The 26,814-nt window shown below is 35.5% G+C and overlaps 3 protein-coding genes across 4 annotated transcripts; 2 read left to right on the top strand and 1 right to left on the bottom strand.

Annotated features, from left to right (window-relative positions):
* The first annotated feature begins 4,100 nt into the window (after positions 1-4,100).
* Positions 4,101-6,367, top strand: LOC109014933. 2 transcript variants are annotated; one of them, XM_018997427.2, is made up of 5 exons: positions 4,101-4,322; positions 4,418-4,597; positions 4,742-4,816; positions 5,288-5,428; positions 5,743-6,367. In XM_018997427.2, exons 1-5 carry the CDS (start codon positions 4,317-4,319, stop codon positions 6,082-6,084), a joined length of 744 nt encoding a protein of 247 aa, XP_018852972.1. In that variant the 5' UTR covers positions 4,101-4,316; the 3' UTR covers positions 6,085-6,367. The 2 variants fall into 2 exon arrangements, with proteins under 2 accessions (XP_018852972.1, XP_018852966.1); XM_018997421.2 differs by having other exon boundaries at positions 4,409-4,597.
* A 3,668-nt stretch (positions 6,368-10,035) lies between these two features.
* Positions 10,036-14,153, top strand: LOC109015734 (vesicle-associated protein 1-3-like). The gene is made up of 8 exons (XM_018998200.2): positions 10,036-10,274; positions 10,885-10,955; positions 11,056-11,137; positions 11,375-11,490; positions 11,584-11,745; positions 11,896-11,937; positions 12,864-12,941; positions 13,775-14,153. The coding sequence occupies exons 1-8, from the start codon at positions 10,223-10,225 to the stop codon at positions 13,880-13,882; spliced, it is 711 nt and encodes a 236-aa protein (XP_018853745.1). The 5' UTR covers positions 10,036-10,222; the 3' UTR covers positions 13,883-14,153.
* A 1,494-nt stretch (positions 14,154-15,647) lies between these two features.
* On the bottom strand, positions 15,648-19,160 carry LOC109015744 (flavin-containing monooxygenase FMO GS-OX5-like). Its single transcript, XM_018998210.2, has 7 exons — positions 18,570-19,160; positions 17,721-17,791; positions 17,085-17,234; positions 16,917-16,999; positions 16,640-16,775; positions 16,048-16,221; positions 15,648-15,975 (listed from the first exon to the last, which is right to left on the bottom strand). The coding sequence occupies exons 1-7, from the start codon at positions 19,117-19,119 to the stop codon at positions 15,820-15,822; spliced, it is 1,320 nt and encodes a 439-aa protein (XP_018853755.1). The 5' UTR covers positions 19,120-19,160; the 3' UTR covers positions 15,648-15,819.
* Between the last annotated feature and the right edge of the window lie 7,654 nt (positions 19,161-26,814).

Genomic DNA, 26,814 nt, shown 5'->3' with positions numbered 1-26,814 from the left:
ACTAAGCTTGATTTACCTTATGTTGATGGTTTTTCTTTTAGATTTTGCTTGGATGTACTGCACTTCAATTTTAAGCTGATCTGGACATCCAAACACACAAATGAGTGCAGTTCAACTTAAACTCGTTGACTGGGCCCCATGTAAATAGCACTGGCAACTACCGAAAGGGACTTTATGGTTCCCCAGACATGAGCTGACAATCGACATCGGCTAGACAATACATTTCAAGTGCATTACTCATTGACATGTGTTATTGGGCCTAACAACTCAAACCCACAGTATGATATTTGTTCCTTAATCCTTGCGCCATTATGAAGTGTAGAAAACTTTTTTTTTTTTTTTTGCAAGTTTGGCGTACTGTGGGGAGATAATAATGTCAGTAAACAATAGATATTTATTGTGAATCCCAATAATTTTATAACTTCTCATAAATATATCTAAACTCATCTTAATATCTAAACATATTTTAAACTCATCTTAAATGAATCTCACAAAACTCAATTAATCATCTCAATTCACTTTTATTCAAAAAGAATTCAAATCAATCCAATTCAACTCAAAATTTCAAATGCAGGATAAACTGCTAGTCGAATTGATATGCATGCATGCAGCAGCAGCCTCGGAGGTCTAACTACGTTGACCTTCAATGTAAAGGGATAAACGTCATGTCTTACTTTTTTCAAGTTTCGGTACTTTAGGTGGGCTAAACCCAACTAGGAAAGAATAGATCAGGGCCTAGAAACCTAAACGCTATCGTGAAACAGATGGACTTTCAAACCATTCTTCCGGCCCAACCATGGTAAAAATCGTGAGATCTATTGGGGCAGATCTTCGAAACTTTGCGCCCAAATGGAGGGGTATTGAGCCAAGAATAGTGTTACACAACTCCGTGCCATTTCATATTTTGGCTTGTTACACAACTCCATGCTACTGCTCGAAGATATCAGTATCTTTGACCTTTTTTTTTAGGCAATTTTTTTGAACAATCGAAAGAGAACTTATTTTGCTCCAACTAAAGCAGGAGCCTCACTGCTGCTGTGTGGTCACAAATCAACCTCGACAAGAGTCTAAAGGAGCTATAAGCTAAACATGGCTAAAAAAGAGGCTGACTTTTAGTCAATTCACGCAATAAAAGAGGAGATCCCGGGGTTGGAGGCAAGAACCTGTGGGATGTGATATGTATGCTATTGTTATCTGGAGCTGATGAGGTCGGGGCTGCTGTGCTCAGACAGAGAGCTGCGTGGCTCTGGCTTTAGGCTGCCGAGTGCTGTTGCTGCTGCTGAGCGCTGCGTACGGTCACACGCCAATGCCTAACCCCTCTTTTGTCTGCTCCTCAAGAAAGTTGGCACCAAGCACCCCACCCTCTCTTTGCTAATCTCATTGTCTTGTCTAAATTACCACTGTTACCCCCTACCATCATCTCTAATCATTTTGTAACTCTGGAGTCTGGACTACCAAGGTCTACTGTACATATTCCATAGCAAGGCGATAAAAAAAAAATGGAAAATGAAAAAATATGTTTTTGAGTCTTGACTGATATAACGGTTGATGCAGAATATAATTTATATTATTATTATAATGTATGCATTGCCACTATTGATTGATCACGATTACTAAGGTCAGAATGGGACAACTTGCATAGCTAGTTGAAAAGCACGACCAGATATGTAGACAAACGTGTGCCTGATCTTAAGGTGTTGCAGTGTAGGTGTAGTAGCTGTGTTCTAGCATTAAAGTTTCAGAAAGCACGATTTTCTTCATTTTTTTTTTTAATTTCTCTTTTTTTTATGTAAGTTTGAGAAGTAGATGAAGTGAGGATGAGCTCCGGAGCACTCCAACCATGAACTTCACGTTGTTCTTTATGCAAATGAAACCAACCGTTCAGATCAAGCTTAATCTGACTGTGTATGTTTGCGACTTTGTGTTCTTTTTTAGAGGATTGACATAAGTCTAGCTAAATTTAAAAGTCAAAATTTGGCTAAAACTAGATATTTTGCCTAAAAGTCAAAGCCAATTTGAGTATAACCTCACATTAAATTAGGTAATTAATATTTTTTAACTAGTGTTAATATTAGAATTAATCAAAAGTTTGGAAATTAAATCCAAATCATACACCCCACAATGTAAATACAAAATAAAATCAGATTATTTGTCAATAAAATATGGATTTGATCCATGAACAGTAACTCACAAAGTTTGAATTTCCCTTTTCATTTACTATAGTCAGAGTTTCACTTAAAAAACTTTAGCTAATTCAATACAGTTGATTTAAGTAAAACTTAGTTATATTTTTTACTTGACTGGCATTTAATTAATTCAATATCAGAACTCTTAACTTGAACTTGAACTTGAATTTAAATGTATTTTTTTTTTTTTAATATCTTTTTGTCTTTTTTCCTGAAGAAGCCAAGCATGAAAGAACCCTGATCAGTAAAAGCCTTTTTTTAGCAAGATAGATATATTAGTGGGTAAAACAAGATTATAAAGGGGGATTCTTTGAGGTTCAATCCCAGGGACCTGATTCCAGTACAATATTATAAGCAGGGTAAATCAAATAAAAGGCGAACGAAATCATGAATAAAGGGTCAAGGTCCTGATTCCAGTACAATATTACTTTTAGGATAATTAGAGCATTCTCATTGGATTAGCTAAAAGTTAAATCTAATGAGAATTTAGCTATTAGGTGGATAAATTGCTCACATTGAATTAGCTACAGTAATATCCAAACTAATTTTCAAATTTAGAACACACTATTCATTCATCAAATCCTTTTTATATTATTTCTTTCTCTTTCCTTTTAATATTAATTATTTCTCTCTCCATTTTAAATGACAATTGAAAAAATATAATTAGAATACAATTACAAATTAATATATAATATTATAAATAGTAAAATATGATAAAATAAAATAAATTCATAATTAAAAAAATTAAAAAATTTTCAAAATTATTAATTACTCATTACTATATAATGAATAAATGGATAATTCAATTTGGAGATTTGATGTGAATAGTTAAAATTAAATTCATCTTATATTATTTTATTGTCATATAATGAAAAAATGGCTATTCCAATGTGGAGATTTATATAAATGGAATAGCTAAAAGTTAAATTCATCTTATATTCATAAAAAATGTACTTTAATTTAACTATTCTAATGAGAGTGCTCTTATAAGCCTAAAAGTCAAAGTCATTCAAATACAACCTTACCTTACTATTAGGAGTGAATAAACCATCTAAGGGGGCTTTTAATTTAAATTAGAGAAGAGTTGGATTGATTTTATATAAAAAAATAAAAAAAATTATAAATTAACGTGATTTGATATAATATATTAAATCTATTCATCTGTATATTGATCTAAATATAAAATGAACTTTACAAAACAAGTAAATACATATAAGTTATTTCAAAGAGTTGATTCAAATATTTATTTGTTCCACTAGTGGAATGGTTGGGTGCGAACTACAAAGTACAAAGCAGTACATGAGGCACTCTGAATGGACGCAATTCAACTTAAAAACAGTCAAATATATGGGGAATGAAATTCAAAACCAACATACAAATTGTCATTCCTATTACAAAGAATTTATATAAGTGGATAAGACTATAATTGAAATACATTGCAATATGATTTATCAAATTAAATAATTTTTGCCACCCATAAATTCCTCTTTCACATAACATTTTACCTTTAATTTGAGGATGATTTGGGCACAGTGTGTAAAGCTCATGGGTAAAACTGGTACTCAAAAGTGGCCATTTTCAAAGCTCTATTCCCTCTCGCTACTTTTTACCGTTTTCCACCGAGAACGAGAAAAAGTCACTGTTTCTTGTCTTGTCACTTAGCACTTAGCACAGGCTGTGAGAGAAAGACCCATCTACCCAGCCATTCATAAAGAACCATTTGGTTAGAGTTTTAGGGTTCTTGGGACGTGGGCTTTTAGTAAACAGCAATTGGGAAAGGAAAAGTATTTAACATGTTGATTTGAGTTTTGTTATCTCTGCTTTTTTTATTGTTCATCTTCTAATCCTTGCGCAATAAATTAGTGTAGATTGTATGATAGTGTCCCAATCCTTCTCTTCTTTAAATGAGGCCAACCCTTCTCTCTCTACTGCGCTTTCATCGGTAACAGTAATACTTGTGTGAATAGCCAGGCGCCGTTGCCCTTTTCCTGCACATCTCTCCCCCTCTCTCTCTCTCTCTCTCTCTCTCAATGGGGGTGTACACCAATATCTTCGTGAAATGAAACCCTGACCGTGAAACTCTCTCTCTCTCTCATTAAAATCGAAACCAATAGCAAAATTAAAGAAAACATGGTGGTAAGGATTTCTATCTCGTTTGCTGTTATATTTCTCCCGTATTCTTCAGAAAATTAGTAGCTTAGTTTCATTTGTTATGCTTCTAGTTTTCTCAGCTTATTGCTTCCCATCTTCTACCTCGGTGGCTTGAAGTCCTTCTAACAGAGAAGTTCTACAACGCATGCATACTTCATGAAGAGGCCAAGAAGAATGAAAAGAACGTCTATTGCCTGGACTGTTGCACCAGTCTCTGCCCTCACTGCTTGTCCCCTCACCGTTCTCACCGAATCTTGCAGGTTTCTGCTTTCAAAATTCAACCACAACACGATCTCTGAAAATTCCTTACAATCTCCTTTCAAAATTTTCCGTCTGAAAACTTCTTTTTAGTTCGTTACCTTTGTTTAATGTTGAACTGAAATCCTTTATGCTGGCGCTTTCAGATAAGAAGGTATGTTTACCACGATGTTATAAGGTTGGATGATGCTGCGAAGTTGATGGACTGTGCCTTTGTTCAAGTAAGTAAATTATTGAAACTGTCATCTCATCCTCTACCGGCGAATATTGCGATGTAGAACCTAAAAATGAAGATGGAACGCCAAAAAACCACGTTTTTTATTTATAAAAGAAATAGTAAACACAGGAGTTAATTCAGGTGTTTTCTTTTTCTTCTTTTCCTTGTTGGGTTTCTCAGAGGAGTATGACTTTGTTGAACTTGAAGTTAGAAAATTGAAGATTAGAGGAACCCCTTGTTTGTGTTCCTCGTGCTTGTTCCAATTTTCTTGTGTTGACCTTTCCTTCCCTTTTTTCTCCTCTGCATACCGGGAAATTTATGGATAAATGCCTGTGGAAAAAGCTTCAAAGGAACTGAAGAGTTAATTACCATGAGAAATGAAGAACACTGACGTTGAATGAATACTGCATAGCCATTTTTTGTTGTTTATTTTTTATTATTAATTTGCTTAGTCTCACCTTCTGTCTCTTTACAGTCATACACAACCAACAGTGCAAAGGTAGTGTTTTTGCACCAAAGGCCACAGACAAGGAACTTCAGGGGCTCCGGCAACTTTTGCAGTTCCTGTGACAGAAGTCTGCAGGACCCATACCTCTTCTGCTCCCTCTCCTGCAAGGTCCTTTTTACGCTATACCCAAATTCTCTCTCACTTAATTTTTCTTCTCCACCTTGCCTCAACTTCTCATCTCGTACTCTTTTTGAGTTCTTTCACTTTTTTCCACATCAATTTTCCCACTTTGTTCTCTGTCTGTCTCTCGTGTACAACGACGACGAAACGTCTGCAGTTTTCCATTTGTTCTCTTCTGGCTCCTACACACAAGTCCCAATCAAGTCTCGCTCTTCCTCAATTCTCTTACACCCATTTCAATTTTTAATTCTCACCTGGGTTTCTCTCATTTCTTACTTACTGTTCCCTTTTCTTTGTTACAGATTGATTATCACATTCGAACGAAAGGTGGGATTTCGGAGTACCTCTCCGACTTCAAATCCTTGTCCTTACCCGCACCGGGTTTAGACGACGGTTCGATGACACCTGAATCGGTTCTTGAACCGGCCGGTTCGAGCCGTACCTCGTCTGGATCGGGCGAATACGGTGGGATGGACTGCAAGACGCTTGGTAGTACTGCCACAACCGAGATAGTGAGGAAGAAGAGGAGTAGCCTGTCTGCATATCGGGCGGCATGTCGACCTGTATTTTCACCCGTATCCGAAAGTTCGGCCAGTTTGATGAACCGGAGAAAAGGGACTCCACAAAGATCTCCGCTTTATTGAATTTCGCCGCCGATATGGAATGGGAGAGATTTAGGGAGGGTTTGGGATGATGAATTTGGCAGCTTTTATTTGTTTCCTTTAGACTAATTTCAGGATATTAGGAAAAATCTCCCAGTTTTGTTGAAGAAACTCTCTCTTCTCTAGGTGGTGGATGGATTGGTTCTTTTTTTGGGCCCTTTATAGATTCACAATACCGACAAAAGTTTCCTGTTATATTTTCTAGTCCCTTGTATATGGGGTTTATATAATTTGTTTAAAGAGTTCTAGTATTGCATAACTCTGATTTTGGGTCTTTCTCGATGACATTGATGACATTGATGTGTATATATATACTTGATTTTGCATATCAAGTATATTATATATATATATATATAATATACTTGATGACATTGATGTGTATATTAAAAAGACCATTGCTATTCATAAGTCCATACACCACACACCAAAATTTTTTTAAAATTTTTTTAAAGTTTTTTGTGGTTTTATTATTCTTAAAATAATTGAATTATTCTACTCATAATTCATATACTACATATTTAGTAAGAGAATAAAATTAAAGAAATCATAAAAATGTTGGTGTGTGGTGTATGAGGCTTAAGAATAGAATTTTTCTATTAAAAATTCATTTACAAGTCTACTTATTAAAACAAAATAAGCATATAGTTTATGTGGACGCATAGCACATCAATTAGTATAACAAAAATATTTATATTGAGAAGTATTTTTTATAATTATAAAAAATTTTACAATAAAATGGTTTGCATTCATTTTCAAATTTCAAGTTTCCAACCATAGAAAGGGTGCATGGATGATGGAGCAACTAATAGGAGGAGGGGGAACCACATTTTTCATAGAAACTAGGGGTTGGTGGAGGTGGTGGGTTCAATTAGGAGGAACCAATGCAAATTTGAAAGAGTGGAAGATGGCATCCATCCAATTTTAAATGGATGGTCCTAGAATGGCAAAATCGACAGCGTATCCTCTTAATTTGTTTTCTTTCCTCTTTCTTTTATTTTTTTAAAAAAATTTCCTTCTTCCCTAGAACAGGATGGTGACAAAAATGTGAAAGCAATGGTTTTGCTAATAATTTACTTACTGTTTTTCCTCCCAATGTCTCTACATTTGAGAAGTCATGAAGACTTTGACTATTATCAATACTATTATTCAATTTCATCAAATGCGGAGTCTATATGACAATAATAACATAATTCCTCTTTTTATTTTAAAGTTGGCTCCCTTTTTATGCTTACAGTTACGTTTCATCTCATCTTATTATTACAATTTTTTAAAATTTTTATATAAAATATAATAAATAATTCAACATTTTTAAATCTCAAAATAATAATAATATTGTAATAATATTTTATTTAATTCATATAAAATTATTTTATCTTACTATCCAAACCAACTATCAGCTTTCTTTTTTAATTTGTTGGGATTAGACATCTTTAGTAGTTCGAAATTTACCTTTGTATATAATTTCTCCTATTGTTTTTTTTTTTGGTTTATTCGTGTTATTATTGTTCCAAATACATAAATAGGAATATTTAAGATATACTGATCCTCTGAAGGGATTTTATGTAGATGTTGTAATGATGGGTCCTAATCATCTACTTATCAACCCAGAACAAACAGTTAGATTAGCATGAGTTCACAATCTAATCCAATGGATTTCTATCCAAAACACTACACATGAATGATATCCAATGACAGAGGAAAGATTCTCTGACCCCCCCATTTCTGAAATTCTCGAACATTTATTAAGGAAAAAGAAAAACAAGTGGCCAGCAAACTAGTATTTTTGTTTTTATTTTTCCCATTGCGATGATGATGATCCATTATCTGGCTGATGTCCTTTTTGTCTTGTACAGAATTTTGAAGAAAGGTTTCGTATTGTTGTGAAGTACTACTACTTCATGCAGTGATCAAAAGCCACGAGAATGGCCTCCTGATGCTCCCTTCGTACCCCTCTCCCTCTCTCTCTCTCGTTGTTATTGCTCATTTCTTCAACTGCAATAAACAAAAAAAGGACAAGAATTTTGGCATTTTATGGCCTCGCTATCTGATACGTATCAGGTACCATAATGGCTTTTGTTGGTGTCTTTTGCTAGACAGTAGACGCATGTTGTATTTAGTGTAGTTTTTATTCATGCATATAGCTAGCCAGCCCGATCTCGAGCCTTTCTGCATGCAACGTGGTATCTGCAAAAATATTGCAGTTCTTAGAATGTCATCGATCACTCATCAGTACTACTAGCTAGCTAGGTAGTATATGGTTATTATTAGAGGTATATTCAGGTTACACACAAGCTGGCTGGACCACGTAATAATAATTGGGATCGTTTATATGCATGCACATTTAACGACCATATATCGTACGTGCCACTAGAGTTTACTTACTTGATAGGAAATTGTAGATAGAGGAGGTAATGTTTTTTTCTTTGTTTTCTCCCATAAAAAAATCTTACGTGAGATGATGATCTCTCTAAGTACATATATATATATATATATATATATATATATATATATATAGAGTTACTTGTGAATTAATGTCTAAGACATGATTTGGAACTGATCGAAGTGAATGATTTAAGATCAGTAATATTGGATCTACGCACGCTTGAGGAGGGACATATATTATATGGCTTACACACCATGAACGGAGGAGCTAGCCAGCCGATGGATGGAAATGACATGTATGCGTATGCACACAAGGCATGCACTAAAAAAATTTATGAACCTAACTCATTTCATAAAATCAGTTTTACAAGAGATAGTTGTTCATTCTTTATAAACATTTTCAAGACCTTGTCTACAGGTAATGTGAGATTATTTCTCAACACTTTCCTTCACGTGTAGTCTAGTATTTTTTCTAGATCTTTGTCACGGGATAAGTAATGTAGGCCCTCATTCGTCTTATGGTAGACTTTGATACCATAAAAAAATTTATGGATCAAACTTATCTTATAAAATCGGTTCTATAAAAAATGATTGATCATTCCTTATAAATATGTTTAAGATTTTATCCATAAATAATGTGAGATTATTATTCCTCGACACGTACTAGGGCGAAAATTCATGAGTATGCAATTATCTAAAAAATAGGGTGTAAAACGAATTCAGTCAAGTCATAGACGTAAGAATATGGGAGAATGGAAGAACACGTGTCAATTTATGAGTTTATAAGATTTATTTTATAATAAAAAAATTCAAAACCTAATATACCACGTCATATTTACAGGAATTACCTTGTGATTAAAACATTTCTTATAGAATAAAGCTATGATTTAAGTAAAAATCTTGCCCATGTCGTATATACGATCCAATCGGGTCTCGTTTAGATTCGAAATTCAGCTCAATTCATCTCATCATTATAATTTTTTTAAATTTTTATACAAAATATAATAAATAATTCAACTTTCTCAAATTTTAAAATAGTAATAATATTAAAAATAATATTCTAATAATATTTTATTTAATTCATCTCTGAATCAAAACCAACCTATTTATCATTTTTGTTTTCATAAACACGTCAGGAATAGAAAACATTGGAACATAGTCACACAGACAGAACATGCACTTGTATTTTTCAAAGACGTCCTGCTTGCATACTCATTATATTTTGAGAATTTTTGCGTAAAGTAAATACTATAACTTGAATTTTTCATAAAAACAACGTTATATTATGCTTCTTATGTCCACATGATGATGCAGGTGACTTTTCAAAGATGCTCCCATTTGTCATTGTCCGGTCGGGCCTCGCGTCCACAAATTGCCACAATTAAGAACTTTCTGCTGATTTCCTTTTTTACCAGTCTGCCCTTCTTCAACATCCTCTCCTCATATCACATCTTATAATAAATTTGAAAATCTAAGGTGCCTTTTCGTCAATAAAAAATCTCTGTTCGAAGTCTTGGTGACAGCCAATGCACCACCGTCCGATTAACGCACAAATGGAACACTCCAATTAAAAATCAGAGTCTTGTAACGTTCTCTCTTTATTTTTGAAATCACGAAAACAGTTTTCTGCTATCCGTTTTTGCTCGACCGATCATATATCTCATTCTCATTCTCCGAAACCCCCATATCTCGTTCTGTCTGGGAGAAGTAAATATAGTTCCTTTTTGGATTCATAGCCATGGGTACTGGGGATCTTATAAACATTCACCCTTCAGAACTCAAATTCCAGTGTAAGTGTTTGTTTTTTCTTTTGCTTAATTTCTTTTCTATCAGTCTACTTTACATTTTTTTGTCCCGTAGAAAATCTAGAAAATATGAGAGAAAAACTTGCATGTCATGTTTTTGGCTCATTTGGCTTAATAGGAATACCGAAAACTCATTGATGATTTAGCAAATTGTTCGACGGGGCGTAGTTTGCCACTGTTTTTCCGTACTCCTATTTACCCTATTTCTCTGCTTGGTTGCCAAGAAATATGGAGGGTGAAGATAATATCATGAATTGTATAATTTGCGGTGTTTTTCATCCTCATGTGAGCTTATCTACTTAATTGATAGGCGACGTGTTTCTGGTCGGTTTCGTCGTCCTGGCTTTGTTTGGAGAGAAAATTGTGGAAAACAGAATAAAAGACTTTTTTTTTAAAATATTTATAGTCACCTGAATTGGGCCAAAATAGTAGTTTTAGTTTTCTTTCGGTATCTGTAGGCATTATGCTATTTATGTTTACTGCTTGGTCCAGTTGTTTGTGATGTCAGTTTTACTCTTTGAGACTTATGTAATGTGTTTGTTTAAATTGTTTCTGATTTTGGGTCTTCTTTTTTGGTTGACACGTGATGGTAAAGTTGAATTGAAGAAACAGAGTTCGTGTTCTTTACAATTGACCAATAAAACAGATAAATACGTGGCATTCAAGGTAGTTTCCTTCTGAATTTTCAACACTGTTTATTTTATCTGGTTTATCTATGATATACGATCAAGTCATTATGTTTAATTTACTTCCTGCTATTGATTAGGTTAAAACAACCAACCCCAAAAAATATTGTGTCCGTCCCAATGTTGGTGTACTTTTGCCTCGAACCACATGCAATGTTACCGGTAAATACTTACTTGTAACTTTAGTTAGTGGTCCTTTATGCCATTTGTTTTTAAAATTTGTTTATTATGTGTCATAGTTTTTCCACTTAGAATTGAGAATGTGTGTGGGTACGTAAATGCTTATATCTGTTTACAAAATATATTGCTCAAATTTGAATTTTGAAAATCTTATCACTAGGTTCTAAGAGTTGTAACTTGTCTCTATCCATCTAATTTTGTTGGCATGTATTCTGGAAGTTACAATGCAAGCTCCAAAAGAGGCACCCCCTGATTTGCAGTGCAAGGACAAATTTCTACTTCAAAGTGTTGTTGCACTGGATGGTGCAATCACAAAAGACATTACCCAGGAAATGGTGCCATGGCTTCCCCGCTCCCCTTCTTTATGTCTGTTCTGTGTTTTGAGTTTTTTCTTTCATTGACTCAGATGAAGTGTGCTGGTTTTTTAGTTTAACAAAGAGGATGGTAAGGTTGTGGAAGAGTTTAAGTTAAGGGTCATTTACGTTCCTGCAAATCCCCCATCACCTGTCCCCGAAGAATCTGTAGAAGGTTCTCCTCCCAGATCATCAGTGCTTGAGAATGGGCATCAAAATCAGTTATTGTTTGATGCTGTAAGTGTTTTCGTTCTGCCTTATTGAAACTTATTCCTTTTGTTTTGCTTTACATTTTTTTCAAAAATATTCTAAAAGTTTTGATGGAGACACTAACAGCCAATTTGGTTTTCTTTTGGTTTGGTATGTTTTTAAATGTTGTAAACTTAGGTATCGAGATCTTTAGAGGACCCTAAAGAGAAGTCTTCAGAGGTGAAATGCCCCTCTACCCTCTTGTGACAAATTATTGTCATACTTAATGACACTGTACAGTTCACTCTAATAGTTTATGAGCGTTTTTGTTTAATTCTGTTAACGCTTCAGTTTATATTTTCCTTTCTCCATGATTGGTTGTCACTTAATTGGTATTGCCAATATATAACCATTTGTTGATAGCCATCATTCTCCAGGGCAGACACGCTGTCTACTTGATACTTTCTTGAGGTTCATTGTTGAATGTCCTTAGATGTTGAGAAAAAGTGGCAAGAAGCTAGCATAGGGTTTTGACAACCTCATGAAAATGTGTAAGCCTGTAGGTAGTACTGTGGCAAGACTGATTTGATTGGGGCACTTCATTCGAATGGAAAATTGTGATGATTGCGGACTGTGACTACCATTTAACATTGCATTTGTGCCTGGTCCAGAATAAACAGAAATTTTGCTTTGGAACTTAGGACCTAGCAGGTGGGTGTTGGAACCTTCACCCATCTATTGCAATTGATTTGGAGACATTTTAGTAAAAGAGTTGTTATTGTGGTTAGGAGTTATTCTAGGAAACTATACTTCTTCAACCAGGCTCTTTTTATCTTAGTTGTGCCGGGAAAGGCATCTCCTGTGAAATATTGAAGGTGGTAGCCCGGTCTGTCTCTCTGGGTGTCATCCACCTCATGGGATATTTTCAACCAGGCCTCAAGCATCGGAGGGACTTTATGACTTAAATAAAGTAATTTAAGTATGAGGTCAGAGGTGTACCTTGGCGATTTAGAACTCTTGCTCTTATCCTGGCCCATTTATTAATGTAACTCTGTGGCCTCATTTAATTTTGCTTAGAGTTTTTATAAACACCTATTTATTATTTTGCCGGTTGTTCTTGATTGTAGTCATTTCATGGAAATGACTAATGCATCTTTTTTCTTCAGGCTTGGTCAATAATTTCCAGGTTGACTGAGGAGAAAACTTCTGCATTGCAACAAAATCAGAATCTACATAGGGAACTGGTATTGATTTTGTTTGGGTGTTATATAGTGTCAATTATCTCTTCACTCCTGCAGTTCTCCTAGTAGTTCAGATTTGAATTGCTTGTGTTGAATATGATTTGTTCTGTTATTTGTTTTGTTATGTGTCCCTGCATGAATTGTTTCATTTGAAGATCCTATTTCACTTAGCTAAAAATAAGTTTTTTGATGACATGGAACCTCACCTAGGCTGGGCCTATTGGACCCGGCCTTGGGGAGTAAACCCCAGGTACATGACCCACTCATCAAAACTGTTTATCAGTTAATTCAGTAGAACTTTTAGGACGGAATCAAATCCAGGATGGCTGAGTGTACAGTCCATCCTGAGCCTATCCCTTGACTTCTATGTTCTTCCCTGACTTGATATGTCCATGTAATGTTAATGTAAACACATTTTTAGTGAGATTGCTAAGACACATTTAATTACCCGTCAGGGTAGAGCCTAGTGGTGGAGGGATGGGCTTGGGATGAACTGTACACTCACATCCTGGATTTGATTGTTATGTGTATAAGGAAACTCTAGTTCCTTAAGAAATGTACGTAGTTAAGTCAATGATTATACTCATGCGGGTTACCCTGTTTTGGGTATTTTCTGTTTGAACTCTTCAGTACACTTTTTCTGGCTTGCAACTTGCAAGTGCAACTTGCATCCTTGGTTGAAAAGTTAATGTATCAGGAAAATGAAAAGGAAATTCTCTGTGATGAACTGGTTATGCATTACATCACTTTCCTACATCCAGCTTTTCTGTCTTCTCAATAAAATTGTGGTTCATACTTGCTATGCCTTGTCATAATGTCATAACCACATTTGACAGGATCTACTGAAGAAAGAAATTAACAAAAGTGGTGCTGGTGCTTTCTCGTTCTTACATGTGGTGCTGGTTGGTTTCCTTAGCATCCTGGTTGGCTACTTGGTCAAGTAAACATCGGACCTGCACTGGGTATTGGAATCAATATCATTGATGCTCCTGATCTTTCCAAGACCTGTTTTGGACTTCTCTCCTTTTAGTGTGTACTGTAAATTGTAGCTTCTTCCTATTTTATTTTGACATTATGATATTATGTATGATTGATTTATCGAAGTCTCAAGACAACTTTCTGGTTCATAGGTGGTTGGATGGGCCATGGCCCGGTTTGTTGCAGAACTAAATGTTTGGTTGGGTTTAACTATAAATTTATTTGCTCATTGTTATTTATCATGATACAAAAAAGGTGAATGAATCCGTTGCATCTCATTCATGGTCTGTTTTTTAGCTGGAAAGCTTATTAAATTCTTGTAATATGGTTCTTACCTCCTGAATCTCTCTATCTAGACAAACATGCTTAGCTATTAAATGAAACGTTTTAGTATAATGGTTACCTTTTGGAAGTGATAGTAACCAATAGGGGTACGTTCAAAAAGTTGGGAGTGCAATAAGTCATCCGATCTGCCAGATCTGTTTCCTGTTTCCTTAGTATACGAATATGGTTTTTGCAGAGGCGTTGGATCTCTCCTACTTGCGAGGCTATAACCTTGCCCCAATGTCCAAACTGCACAAGGAGAGACCCCCACAATCTTATGTCAGTAATACAGAATTTACCCCCGTGTCCAAACTACATGTGATCAATCCAAGTACAAGGCTTTAAAAATCTTAGTATTCTAAGGCTCAGGTATAAAAGTAGGACTACACGTGAGACACATATACAGACAGGCTGAAGCAAAACCTTCAAGCATCCACATATCAGGTGATCCCGTGGCAGCCACAAGATTATGGTCTTGCATCCTTCGGCAACACAGATGGAAAAAAAAAAAAATCCTAATTCTTAATACATGTTGATGTGATCATTCTTCTAGCCATCATTGTAGCAGCATCTTTTAACATAGCCTTCCAACTTAGTTATTCCTGTCACATTGAGATGTTATTTCAATGGCTACAAATTATAACTAGTTATCCTCATTGAGTTCTTATTTAAACAAATAAGACTTTTAGTTGGAACAAAGAGTTGCTTAGAAATGATGACTTTTGGCAAGGTGTTATGGGTTTTGGGTTAATTTAACTTTTGTCATCATATTTTTTATAGGTTTTTGTCAGCGTATTTAAAAAGTGAAAAGATGTGATCCTGTTGTCGAAATTTATTGTATTTCATTTGAAATGGTGTATCATAAATTAATTGTTAATAAAAACTGAAAATGTTGGGTTGAGAGGGATAAACATGTTCACTTATCTCATTTCCTTTCCAAATAACATTTAAATATACGTTTTCAAACTAATTATTATAACTTTCTTCAAATTTTTAAATAAAAAATAATTCAATTATTTCAAATCTTGAAACAAAAATAATATCAAAATATTATATTATAATAATATTTTTAACTTTATAATATTTTTTATACAATTTTTTTTTCTCATTTTCCAAAACTCAATAAATATTTAATTCAAACTATCTCATTACTATTCATAAACCATTTTACTATACTATTCACAAAATTCTCGTCTCATCTCGTTTCCAAGCATCCCCAATGTCTAACTTCTCTGGCCTAACTTCGTTATCGAACCTCTTAATTTATTTCAGCTTCTGCTATTTCTCTTTCATTATACCTATTTTCACCATTGTTATTGTAATTTACATCCAAATATGTTTTTAAAAAGACTATTTTTGGCTTTCTGGGTGGTAGAACAAACAAGAATATAACTTTAGATAGTCCTCTCGAGTAAAAAGATTGTTGTAATTGCCATAGAATGTAATTATTATAGTACAAGAGTCGGAGACTAGTAACTCGACCCATCTTTTAAATTGTGAAGTTACAGATATTACACCTCTTAAAATTAATCACCGTCGCATTATATCTTACAAAATATTCGGCATTTAGCACATTGCATTATTCTTGCATCCACTTGTTGATATCCCATGTGTCCCTATAATCATCACCAGCTTCTGAGGTAATCTTCTTCATCGCATAGAAATACAACTGTTCTCTCCAGTCCTCCAGGGGTGGTAATCCCAATTGCTTGACCAACCAGTTCTCATAATCAAACTGACATCAAAGAAACAAAAGTCAATATGATGTGTGCGCGAGAGAGAGTTACCGACTATGGCACTGTCAAACCTTGTTCTGCTGAAACTGATGAGTGTGATGCTTAGGCCTTCCACTCTCTTTCATGTGCTGGTAGAGTTCTTCCACAGATGATGCCATCTCTTCTTGACATGGAAGCGCTAACTTGCCAGATAAAACTTTTGCCAACCAACGGGACTGTAACTCAATTATTAACGTGGGAACAGCCTGGTGGCACATTGAATTATAATACTTAGCCTAACAGATGATACAGTAAGAACTACTGAATATACCCAAAGAGAGATGTTATGTGCACTAAAAGAGTGCTATTGAAAAAGTAGATCTCATCATCTAAACAAGAACATAGAATTTGATGCATTGATGGCCGAGAAATTGCTAGTGTAGATTAAGATGGAATACCAAAAGAAAAGTTCGAATGCCAATGTTCATCATTTCGACCAAGTGGAGACTACCAGAACCACTTCTTTGCAAGAATGTTTGATGAGAAATTAGTAATAAGTAACTAAAAAGAGAGAAATCCACGTGACTAGTTCATCTCACCATGCCAAACCAACGTTGCTTCAAGAACTTATTTATCTTTTTTTAGAACACTCATTTTCAAATTCATGATGAATAAGAGCATTACCCTGTAAGGTAGCCCAACAAAAGAAAGCCAAGGAGCCAAGTATGGCGGAAAAACATGTTTGTACAGGGGACCAACACAGTTGTCATCCATGCTCACTATTCCATTTGTTCTTAAGAATGGGAAATGGTACTTGTACCTGCAGAAGGAGAATATTATTCAACCACATCAAACAGGAGAGATTGAATTTTTTGAAAGTCATTCGGCTATATACAAACAAAAGTAGTTAATATATCCAATAAGATACAAAAAACAAAGCAGACTAACTTTATTGCATTACCCAGTACAGTGGATGATGATATCTGCACAGACAAATGATCCATCTTGGAATATTACTTTACCACCTTCATCAGCGCGTTCTATCTGCAGAAGATCCCATTAGGGGAGCAACTAATCAATTTCAAACTTCTTGATAAACAATAATTTTCTAGCATAGAGAATACAATACCACTGGATGTTGCCAGATATTATTGCAATTTTCCAACTTTTTGAAATGGACATCTGAGGCTCGTAGGGCTTGATGAACTTCTTTTGCAACAGAGGAAATCTCTCTCAAGATGTCATGTGCACTAGGTCCATTTCCAATTAGCACAACAATCTGTCAACCGTAATTGTAGAATCTTAAGAAAAGCACCGGAAGCAAGTTGCCACAATGGGAATTCATGAAATATTAAGAGAACTAGAGAAGACAGTTTCAGTTTAAGCAAGTCATGGAAAGCAATGTGCAAGAAGCTGTGAAGAGACTGAAGACTGTCAATTTCCACTCTTCAGAAAATATAGTTACCAGCATGACTTAATCAGGCCCCCTAACATGCATCGGTTTGCACGCTGGTGATGCCCAAGAAACATCTTTAACGGTGAGGACCAAAACCATACCCGAACCCCTTTCTGTAAAATAGTTTATAAATCATTTTTTATGAGTAAAAACAGCTTATAAATCATTCATCCATTAACCCTTTTTTTTTTTTTTTGCTTAACAACGTTCATTGCATTACCAGCGATATATAGCACTAAACTAACGCGATGTTTTAAAAGTAGGAAATTGGTGATGATGGGAAATAAGCAAATGCTGACATTTGCATACTTTAGTTTTAAATGGTTCAGGCGTCCGGTAGTTGTGGCTGTGTATTTGCACTCCTGGCCACGTATCCATGCCTGTCACATAGTACAAAACTGGCTAGGGTAATGAAAATGGATAAAAAGGAAAAGTAGAGAATTACAATCTGCAACAAAACATGCAAGAGCAAGAAACTCTATAAAATCCTTTTGGTTATTACTTATAAAAAAAAAAAATCCTTTTTGTTATTAACAGAGAAATAAATACTACCACATGGTGATTATATATGCCACATTGTTTTTATACTTAGCTTGAGAAAAATTGAGAATTGCAAGTAATTAACATAGCATAAATTCTTTGAGAGAGAGAGAGAGAGAGTTCCGGCATTCTTGCATTTTTCTTTTTCTTGGCCTGCATTCTTGTATTTGAGATTAAGCAACTAGTGCCGGCGCCTCCAAGAGAAGAAAAGATTAAGCAACTATTAATCAGCAAAATCGGTGCATTTTTTAACCTCGTAACTTCTATATATTTCTGGAGACAACCAACTTGTGCTTCACTTCTGTAAAACCCCTTTGTCAACTTTGGGCAATCCCAAAGGAAGAATCAATGCTATTTAAGTAGGAAAATGAAAATGAAAAATTCCCTGCAGATTGGAGAATGGTTGATGATAATTTCGGGACTAGGAATGAAAAGCAATCCAACATCATTGAGCTGTACTAAGTGTAACTCGAAATCAAGCTCCTTGATATACAGCATCAAAACGCCTTTTTTCCCGAACGAATAACATTAAAATGCTTCCCACTTGAGAAAGGAAAAGAGTGAAATAACAACAAGCAATTCCATTTCCAGGAGACAAGCTTCCTGTTTGGGACAAACCTGGAAACTCGGCGATTCTTGGCTCTGTGTGATGACCGTTACATACAACCACGGCTTCAAACGCCTCCTCTTCTTCTGACTCACCTTCCCGAGTCCTCCACTCAACGATCCACTCGTGACTCACTCCATTAACTCGTTCAACCCGGAACACTTCGTGCTCGAACCGTATCAACTCAACCAACCAGAAATCTCGGGCGAAATCTTCCAGGTACCGGAGCACCTCCCGATGACCAGGAAACTCCCTTGGGTCCCCACCCTGTTTTTCCAGAAACGGGTAATCCAAGAAGCCCATGAGCCGCCTCGGAAGGTTGACCCGGAGCGAACTGTACATGCTGCTATGGACAATCTTGCGGGACGGGTCAAGACCCAATGGGTCGGTTTCTACACGTGGGTCATAGACCCAGGTTCCACCGAGCCTACTGCTTTTCTCGAAGACGATGACCTGGTGGCCTTCTCTTTTAAGCTCACGAGCGGCGAGTAGGCCGGCCATGCCAGCTCCGATCACTGCTACTCTTAAGGATTGTTCTTTCATTGGGATTTTGCAATGCATAGAAGAGAAAACATCACATTTTTTCCACTTTTTATTAGCTGCGGTTTGGATATTAATTTTAAATAAGATAAATTAATATAAAAATTAAAAGATGAATAAGGTAGTATTAAAATATTTTTTTATAATTTTATTATTATTTAAGATTTTAAAAAAAATTATAATAATATATGAGATGATATAAACATTTCCGATATCAATGAGAATACATGGCAGTTGTACGGACAATCTATGCTCATCGATCGTACAGTTTATGTATAATTTTTAAATAGCATTGATATTGTATAGGTTTGTCTGTTTTTCTTTAAAAATTATATCAATCAATTTGGTGGGATAATTTGAGTGGATCTGTGTCTAAAAAAAGTTAATTATCTAAAGCTAGTAATTAAAGTATTTGACTAATGCTATGTATAAGATTAAATTGTACAAATTTTGTGGAGACCCTTTAAAAAAAATTGAATTTTATTGAAAAAGTTATCTATTTTATATTTTTTTCATAACGAGGTTGACTGTTTTACAAAAACACGAAGTATATTTGAAGTTTGAATGAATCATTGGACGATAGAAGTAATGTTATTGCAAGGCACAAGGTATATAGTACTGAGTCATGGGTTGCTTAGTTCAATTTAGTGATGAGAGATCAAATTTCATAGTTTACTAATCGCAATTATTCATCAGAAGATAAATGAAAAATGAAAGAAACCGAAAAATATGTAGAGTTTAGGACTTTTGTAGCCTCAACAATCATGCCATTTTCTGAGTAAAAGTTGGCTGAAGTTATAGGAGAAAAAAATAATGAGCTACTCTTGTCTGTAAATGGAAGGATAAACAATCATCTCAAACGCAAACCATTATGGCAAAGGGGCAAAGGCATCCAAAAGACCAAAAGGGCCTAAACTCTCAAATCACATCGGTTCTTAAACGAAAATTAATAATTCAAGTTGCGAATCATGGAGATCATGATAACCTTCATATTCCCAACAACACGAGATGTCAAAGGAAAGATAACACAAAATATATACCCAAAAACACTATACTTGAATCAAGAAATCAAAGACCAGAACATTCAAACCAATTCATATATAAAAAAATATATATATATATATAGACTACAACCACATACACACTGACATACACACGGCCTATACCTAACCTATATATATAATTCGAGGAGAACTTCATATATATATTTGCATCATGAGAAGATGGCTAGATTTATGAATAAAGTTGCATGGTGGTGATCTTGGCCAGCTTGCAAAACGATTCTAATTCAGACCGTCGTCGTCCTCTGTCTTGGTCTTGGTCTTGGTCTTGGGCTTGGGCTTGCGATAGGTTTCCTCGACGTGCTTGGCCATCGTAAAGCCAGAATCCGCTAGCTTCCTGATGTTGGGGATGCTGTAGTTCTGAGCTATATAAACCCCACATAGAGTCCCCACCATTAACGAGAACGTAGATCCCATCAAACCCATTTGGCTGATCAATCAACAAAAAGCCAAGCAAATATATATACTTTGTATGTATATACAGGAAGAAAGATAAAACTTGGTGAGAGAGGTAAATGGGTTTGATGGGTTTGACTTATTTTGAGCGTAGGAATACTCATGTGTCTTTATAAGTTTGGGGGACTTATTGAGAGGTATCGTATTGCCCAAGACTTTGCAGATAAGGTTCCCTTGTATTGGTAACTCCTCCTCCACGGGTCAGCCTTCCTGTTCAAGTAATTTAAGATCGTGGTCATTTTTCAAGTGAATCAGCACAGAATAATAACATATATAAATTGTCAAAATAAAAAACATATATTATGGCCCAAAGTAGAAAAGTTCTTAGATGTACATGATGTGACGTGTGGTAACTTACAAGTAATTAATTAGGTTTATTTGGTATAGTGTAAAATATAATTTTCTGATATTATCCTAATAATTAACTAGTCAAATATCCTGAGTTTCATTTATATGTATTCTCATTGGCCTATTGTCGGATGTTATTTCTGGTGTAGTTTAGATAGTGAGTTAAAATGAGATAAATTGATATGAAAGTTAAAAGTTGAATAAAATATTATTAGTGTAAGGAAATTTTCTCCCTTAAGAAAGGATCATCGGGCCTTGGCCCAGAACCCGGCCCAAAGGGTTTCTTATTCAAGTAAGGAATAGAACGTCAACCATGGAGGGGTGCCGTCCAGTCAACAAGATAAATCGACCTGACATTTCGCGATTGCCCTCGAGAACAGTGTCCATATAGAACGCACGAGAAACGAGGAAGACTCTCAATTCATCAGCATCAAGTCATTTACGACTCATATAAATCAGGTCAGGGGTCAAGGAATAACACCACATTAATGATGTCGCTGATTAAGTCACATGCCATATTTATAGAGCTGATGTAGAGCCACTCTGCATTAAAGAAGATCTTATAGCATACACAAGAAGAAAGCATGCACCCTCCCCATACATGGTATAAATAGAGAGCTCCAAGTATAAAAAAACTCTATCTGATCTCTAGACTTTCTTATTTATTTGCTACATTCTAAGAATATTTACTAACTTTGACATCGGAGGTTCTCCGGCCTCTAGACCACTCTCTCAAAGCTGCAGTCTTTTCTAATTTGTACAGGGCCCATTTTTAAAGACCTAAGTTGTCAGGACTTGGCTCAAGGGTATGCGAAACATGATGTTAACCGTTAGAATATTATTTTTTAATATTATTATTGTTTTAATATTTTAAAAAAATTGAATTTTTATTATATTTTATGTAAAAATTTTAAAAAATTGTAATGATAAAATAAAATGAGTTGAGATTGCTTTTTAATCCAAACGGAGCCGTAATTTATCGAAAAAGAGAAAATATATACGAAGTTCCAATACCTATATATAGATATATATATTATTGCAAACATAAGATTTGTTGAAATATTTGGAATAAGAAATAACACCACTAGGTGATCATTTTTTTAGAATTTTGTCGAGTACTGGAATATTCAAGTTGCCTGCAGGGCTATATGTATTTCCCCTCTCTCTCTCTATGGCATTCAGCTTGAATGTTACGTACATATAGGTAGTTAATAAGGGAAAACTGATCATGCTTCAAAGTCAGATCCATTGTTTATATCTGAGTTATAAAGATGAACAGAACTGCATGAGTCCGATCCTTCTGATCTGGAAATTCACATTTTCATACCCAATTCAGGCTACCAAAGTTCTCGTCATGGAAATTAAATGGTTAAAAAAAAAAAAAAAATCAATTGAGCCAGAATGTAAAAGAGCAAGATCATGTCAGGATATATATTGACCATTATATATAGTTTTCCCAAGTACATATGAATGTAAACTCCATGGAATACTCATAAACCATTGAACGAACTTGATCACCCACAAATCAAACTCTCCAAATTAAATGCACATCGTCATTTCCTTCTTAACATGACAACCACTCTTCATATTAATAATTAATTAGTACAAATACAACAAGATACTGTTATTCTAAGGGGTGTGATCACCAAACGGTGTACCCCTTGGGATAATATTCTCTAACATGGTGATGGTTCCCATGAGGGGTGATGTTAAGGGAAGTGTCAAGAGACACAACCTTTTGATTTAGTCAAAAGGTTGTGTCACTTCTTAAGGATGTAACTTTTGGATTACTATTGGTTTACCAATAGTTGTGCCTTTTCACTATAGGATGTGTCACTCCTTAAGGTTGTGACCTTTGGGCTACCATTGGTTAACCAATGGATGTGCCATTTACCAACCGGTGCATGATGGCCTATAAATAGGGGTCATTGGTGCACAAACAAATGCACTCAATTCCCTTTGTTCATCACCAACTTGTGGGACAAATACCCTCACGGGAGTGTCACCATATTGTCGTAATTCCGCTTCTATTTGTTATTTAATTACTCTACAGTGGTATCAAGAGCCTGGTTATGTCAGAGGGAATTTTATCTCGCATTACAAAGACGATAAATAGGCAAGTGCTTGGTTTGGCAACCACACTTGCATATTTTAATCATCTTCGTTTGCTTGAAAATCCGAGAGAGAAACTTTTTCAGATCACGGTGGGGGGTTTAGAGTATACTGGTAATCTTCAAAATTTAGTAAATTGTTACTATTTTGAAGAAAATTATTGGTATTATTTTACACAAAGGAATAGTGATTTAAATACCCCATTTGTCCACCAAGTTACTGTTTCGGCCGGTCGCCGGAGTCTCTCACCACCGCCGGACGTCGTCGACCTCGGGAGCACGTCGGAGTCGTCGTCGCCGGCCACCATTTGGTCGGACGGGGCTGAGGAAACCGCACGCAGGGACACTGCAGCGCGCCTGCGCGAGGTTGAAGACAACCCAGGACGAAACGGTGCCGTTTCGTCCAACGGTCATCTCGTTCAAACCAATCCAAGGCTAAACGACAGTGTCGTTCAGCCAACGGAGGTTAATAACGGTAAAAACGACATTGTCGTTTTGCCCGTTCCTGAGCCTCTTGAGCCGAGCCGCCAAGCCGAGCCTCCAAGCCGAGCCGACAACCGAGCCGTTGACCAAGCCGAGTACCGAGCCGTTGACCGAGCCGCCTCCAGAAGCCGATCTCCAGAACACGGCTTGAACCGGCTGAACCGGTTCACCCGGTTTCCTGAACCGGTTCAGGGCAGAAAATTTCAATCGGGCCGTTCGAGATCATTTCAAGCCCGATTTGGTCCGTTCAAAAGCCGTTGTGCTCCAAATTTCAAGCCAAATTATTATAAAGCACCTGTTGATCGAAATTACCGCCAGAAATTCTTTGAAAGAGGTGAAACATCAAGGAAAGGTCGTGGATATCCTCGATCGGGGCGTCGCTTTTATTATTCTCCTTATATAAAATATAATAGGAGAATTTCTAGGCTGCCACCTTGGATTAAACCCAAGGGTTATTATTATTACTAATTAAGTTTGTAATAATTTTAATTTTTCACAGTTGAACTATTATATTTAAATAGTACACATTTATTATTTCTACATTCTTCTTGTTGATTAATTTTTTTAAGGTTTATTATTCATGGCACCGAAGAAAAGTATTGATCCTTCGGGGATAGAAAAATTGAATGGAAGAAATTTCCGGGCCTGGAAAAGGCATATAACTTTTCTTCTAACCCATGAAAAAACCTTATATACATTAACAACACCAAAGCCATGGGAAGGAAATGTAGAAGATGATGAAAGTGTAAACAGCATTTTAAATGTAGATAAATGGATAGAACACAATGCATGGGCAAAAGCTTTAATTTTGCATTGCATGAGTGATCACATTATTCCTTTATTTGAAGACTATGAAACTGCTAAAGAAATAATGGATGCAGTTGAAGCAAAGTATGGTTTAAGGTCGGATACTTATATACAGTTATTGTTGGATAAGTATAACCGGACTTGTATGAAAGAGAATGATGATATTGGCGATCATGTACTTCAAATGGAGTTGATGGCAAAAGAATTAAATGATGCCGGTCATCCTCTCAGTGATAAAATGCAAGTTACAACCATACTAAATAGTCTTCCTTCATCTTGGGATCACATTATTACTTCTTTAACACACAGTGGAAATGAAGTAACAATGATATCGCTTCCAGTACTTTTAGTACTTGAAGGAGAAAGGATGAAAAGAAGGAATAAAGATGGTGAGTCATCCAATTTATTAATGGCTCAAGATAAGCGTTCTACACAGAATAAGATGAAGCCAAAACAGTTCAAGAAAAAGAAATGGTTAAAAAGAAAACAAAATAAACCATTTTCTGGAAACTGTTTTAAGTGTGGAAAGAAGGGTCATTACAAATCACAATGTCCTAACAAAGGAAAAGCACAAGAAAGTAAGGAAATTGTGATGACAATCTCAGAAGTAATGCTAGTGGAACCAGTGACAGATTCATGGTGGGTTGACTCTGCAGCGACAAGACATATATGTAGGAACAGAGATATGTTTGTCAAACTTGAAGATAAACAAATTGGAGAGCACAAAGTATATATGGGCAACAATACATATTGCGATGTCTTGGGGCAAGGTACATGTAAATTCAAAATAAATGGTTCCATTATTTTACTTAGTGATGTTCTATATGTACCTAGTATTCGTAGAAATTTAGTATCTGTGCCTGTACTAGATCAGAAAGGCTACACAGTTGAGTTTAAGTCTGGAACCGTTGTAATTAGTAAGGGAAATGTGTCAGTGAAAGGCGTGAAAGATCACAATATGTATGTACTGAATGTTGATATTAATAAAGTACCTATTTCTGAGTATTTGAATGTGTCTACTGATTGTACATATTTATGGCACTTAAGATTAGGCCATATAAATAAAAATAAAATGATCAGAATGTATAAAAGTGGATTAATACCACAAATAAACTCAGATAATTTTGATATATGTGAACCATGTATCAAAGGAAAAATGAGTAGTAAATCTTTTTCAAAAAGTTGGAAATCTACGGATTTACTAGAAATTATACATTCTGATGTGTGTGGACCTTTTAAAACAAAAACTCATAGAGGAATGGAGTACTTTATTACTTTCACTGATGATTATTCAAGATATGGACAAATCTACTTACTCAAGCATAAATCTGATGCAATTGAGAAATTTAAAGAATTTAAATTAGAAGTAGAAACCCAGTTGGGTAGACCCATTAAAAGTTTGAATAGTGATAGAGGAGGAGAATTTGAAGCTTTAGATAATTTCTGCAAATTGAATGGTATAAGACATATTTATACTATGCCATATAAACCTCAACAAAATGGCATTGCAGAAAGAAGAAATAGAACTCTATTGGATATGGTGCGATCGATGATGGCATATGCTGATCTACCAATACATTTTTGGGGTGAAGCATTATCGACTGCAGCATATATATTAAATAGAGTTGAAACTAAAGCGAAACCTCTTACACCTTACGAATTATGGACGGGACATAAACCAGACTTAAGTAAACTCAAAGTGTGGGGTTGTAAGGCACAAGTGCTTATCCCAAGGCCACTAAGGGATAAATTAAAAAGTAAAACCTGGGAATGCAGGTTTATTGGGTATGTAGAAAACGGAAGTGGCTACAGATTTTATCATTCTGAAAAAGGATTGATAGAAAGTAGGGATGCCGTTTTCTTGGAAAACACGAACCTTGTTACTCCTGTTGATCAAATAGATTTATTAAATGATTTAGAGAATCAACGGATCTCCACAGAATCTGACAATGAAAATAATGATATTATTCAAATCCAGAATAATAAAAGAAAGTCAGATGAAAATCAATTTTCAGGCATTGATGTTGGAGACAGTGGGAGTAAAAGATCCAGAAGACCATCAATATTATTTCAAGATCATTATGCACTAAATACCAGTTTGGAAAATTTAGATAATGATCCTGAAAATTTTTCTGAGGCAGTCAATAGTATTGATTCAGATAAATGGCTTGAGGCCATGAAAGATGAAATAGAATCAATAAACAAAAATAATGTTTTGGAGTTAACAGATCTTCCAAAAGATAGAAAAGCTATTGGCTGTAAATGGGTTCTCAGAAGAAAATTTAAAGTTGATGGCAGTTTGGAAAGGTACAAAGCAAGGTTAGTGGCCAAGGGATATACTCAACAACCAGGTGTAGACTTTGTGGATACATATTCGCCTGTGGCGAAGTTCACATCCGTAAGGATCATCATGTCCATTGTTGCCAGGATGAATTTGGAATTACATCAGT

Source organism: Juglans regia, chromosome 14 (genome assembly GCF_001411555.2).
Source record: "Juglans regia cultivar Chandler chromosome 14, Walnut 2.0, whole genome shotgun sequence".
In the NCBI taxonomy this organism is placed as follows: Eukaryota; Viridiplantae; Streptophyta; class Magnoliopsida; order Fagales; family Juglandaceae; genus Juglans; species Juglans regia.
The sequence above is the reverse complement of the archived record's forward strand: the minus strand, read 5'-3'. Positions and strand labels throughout refer to the sequence as shown.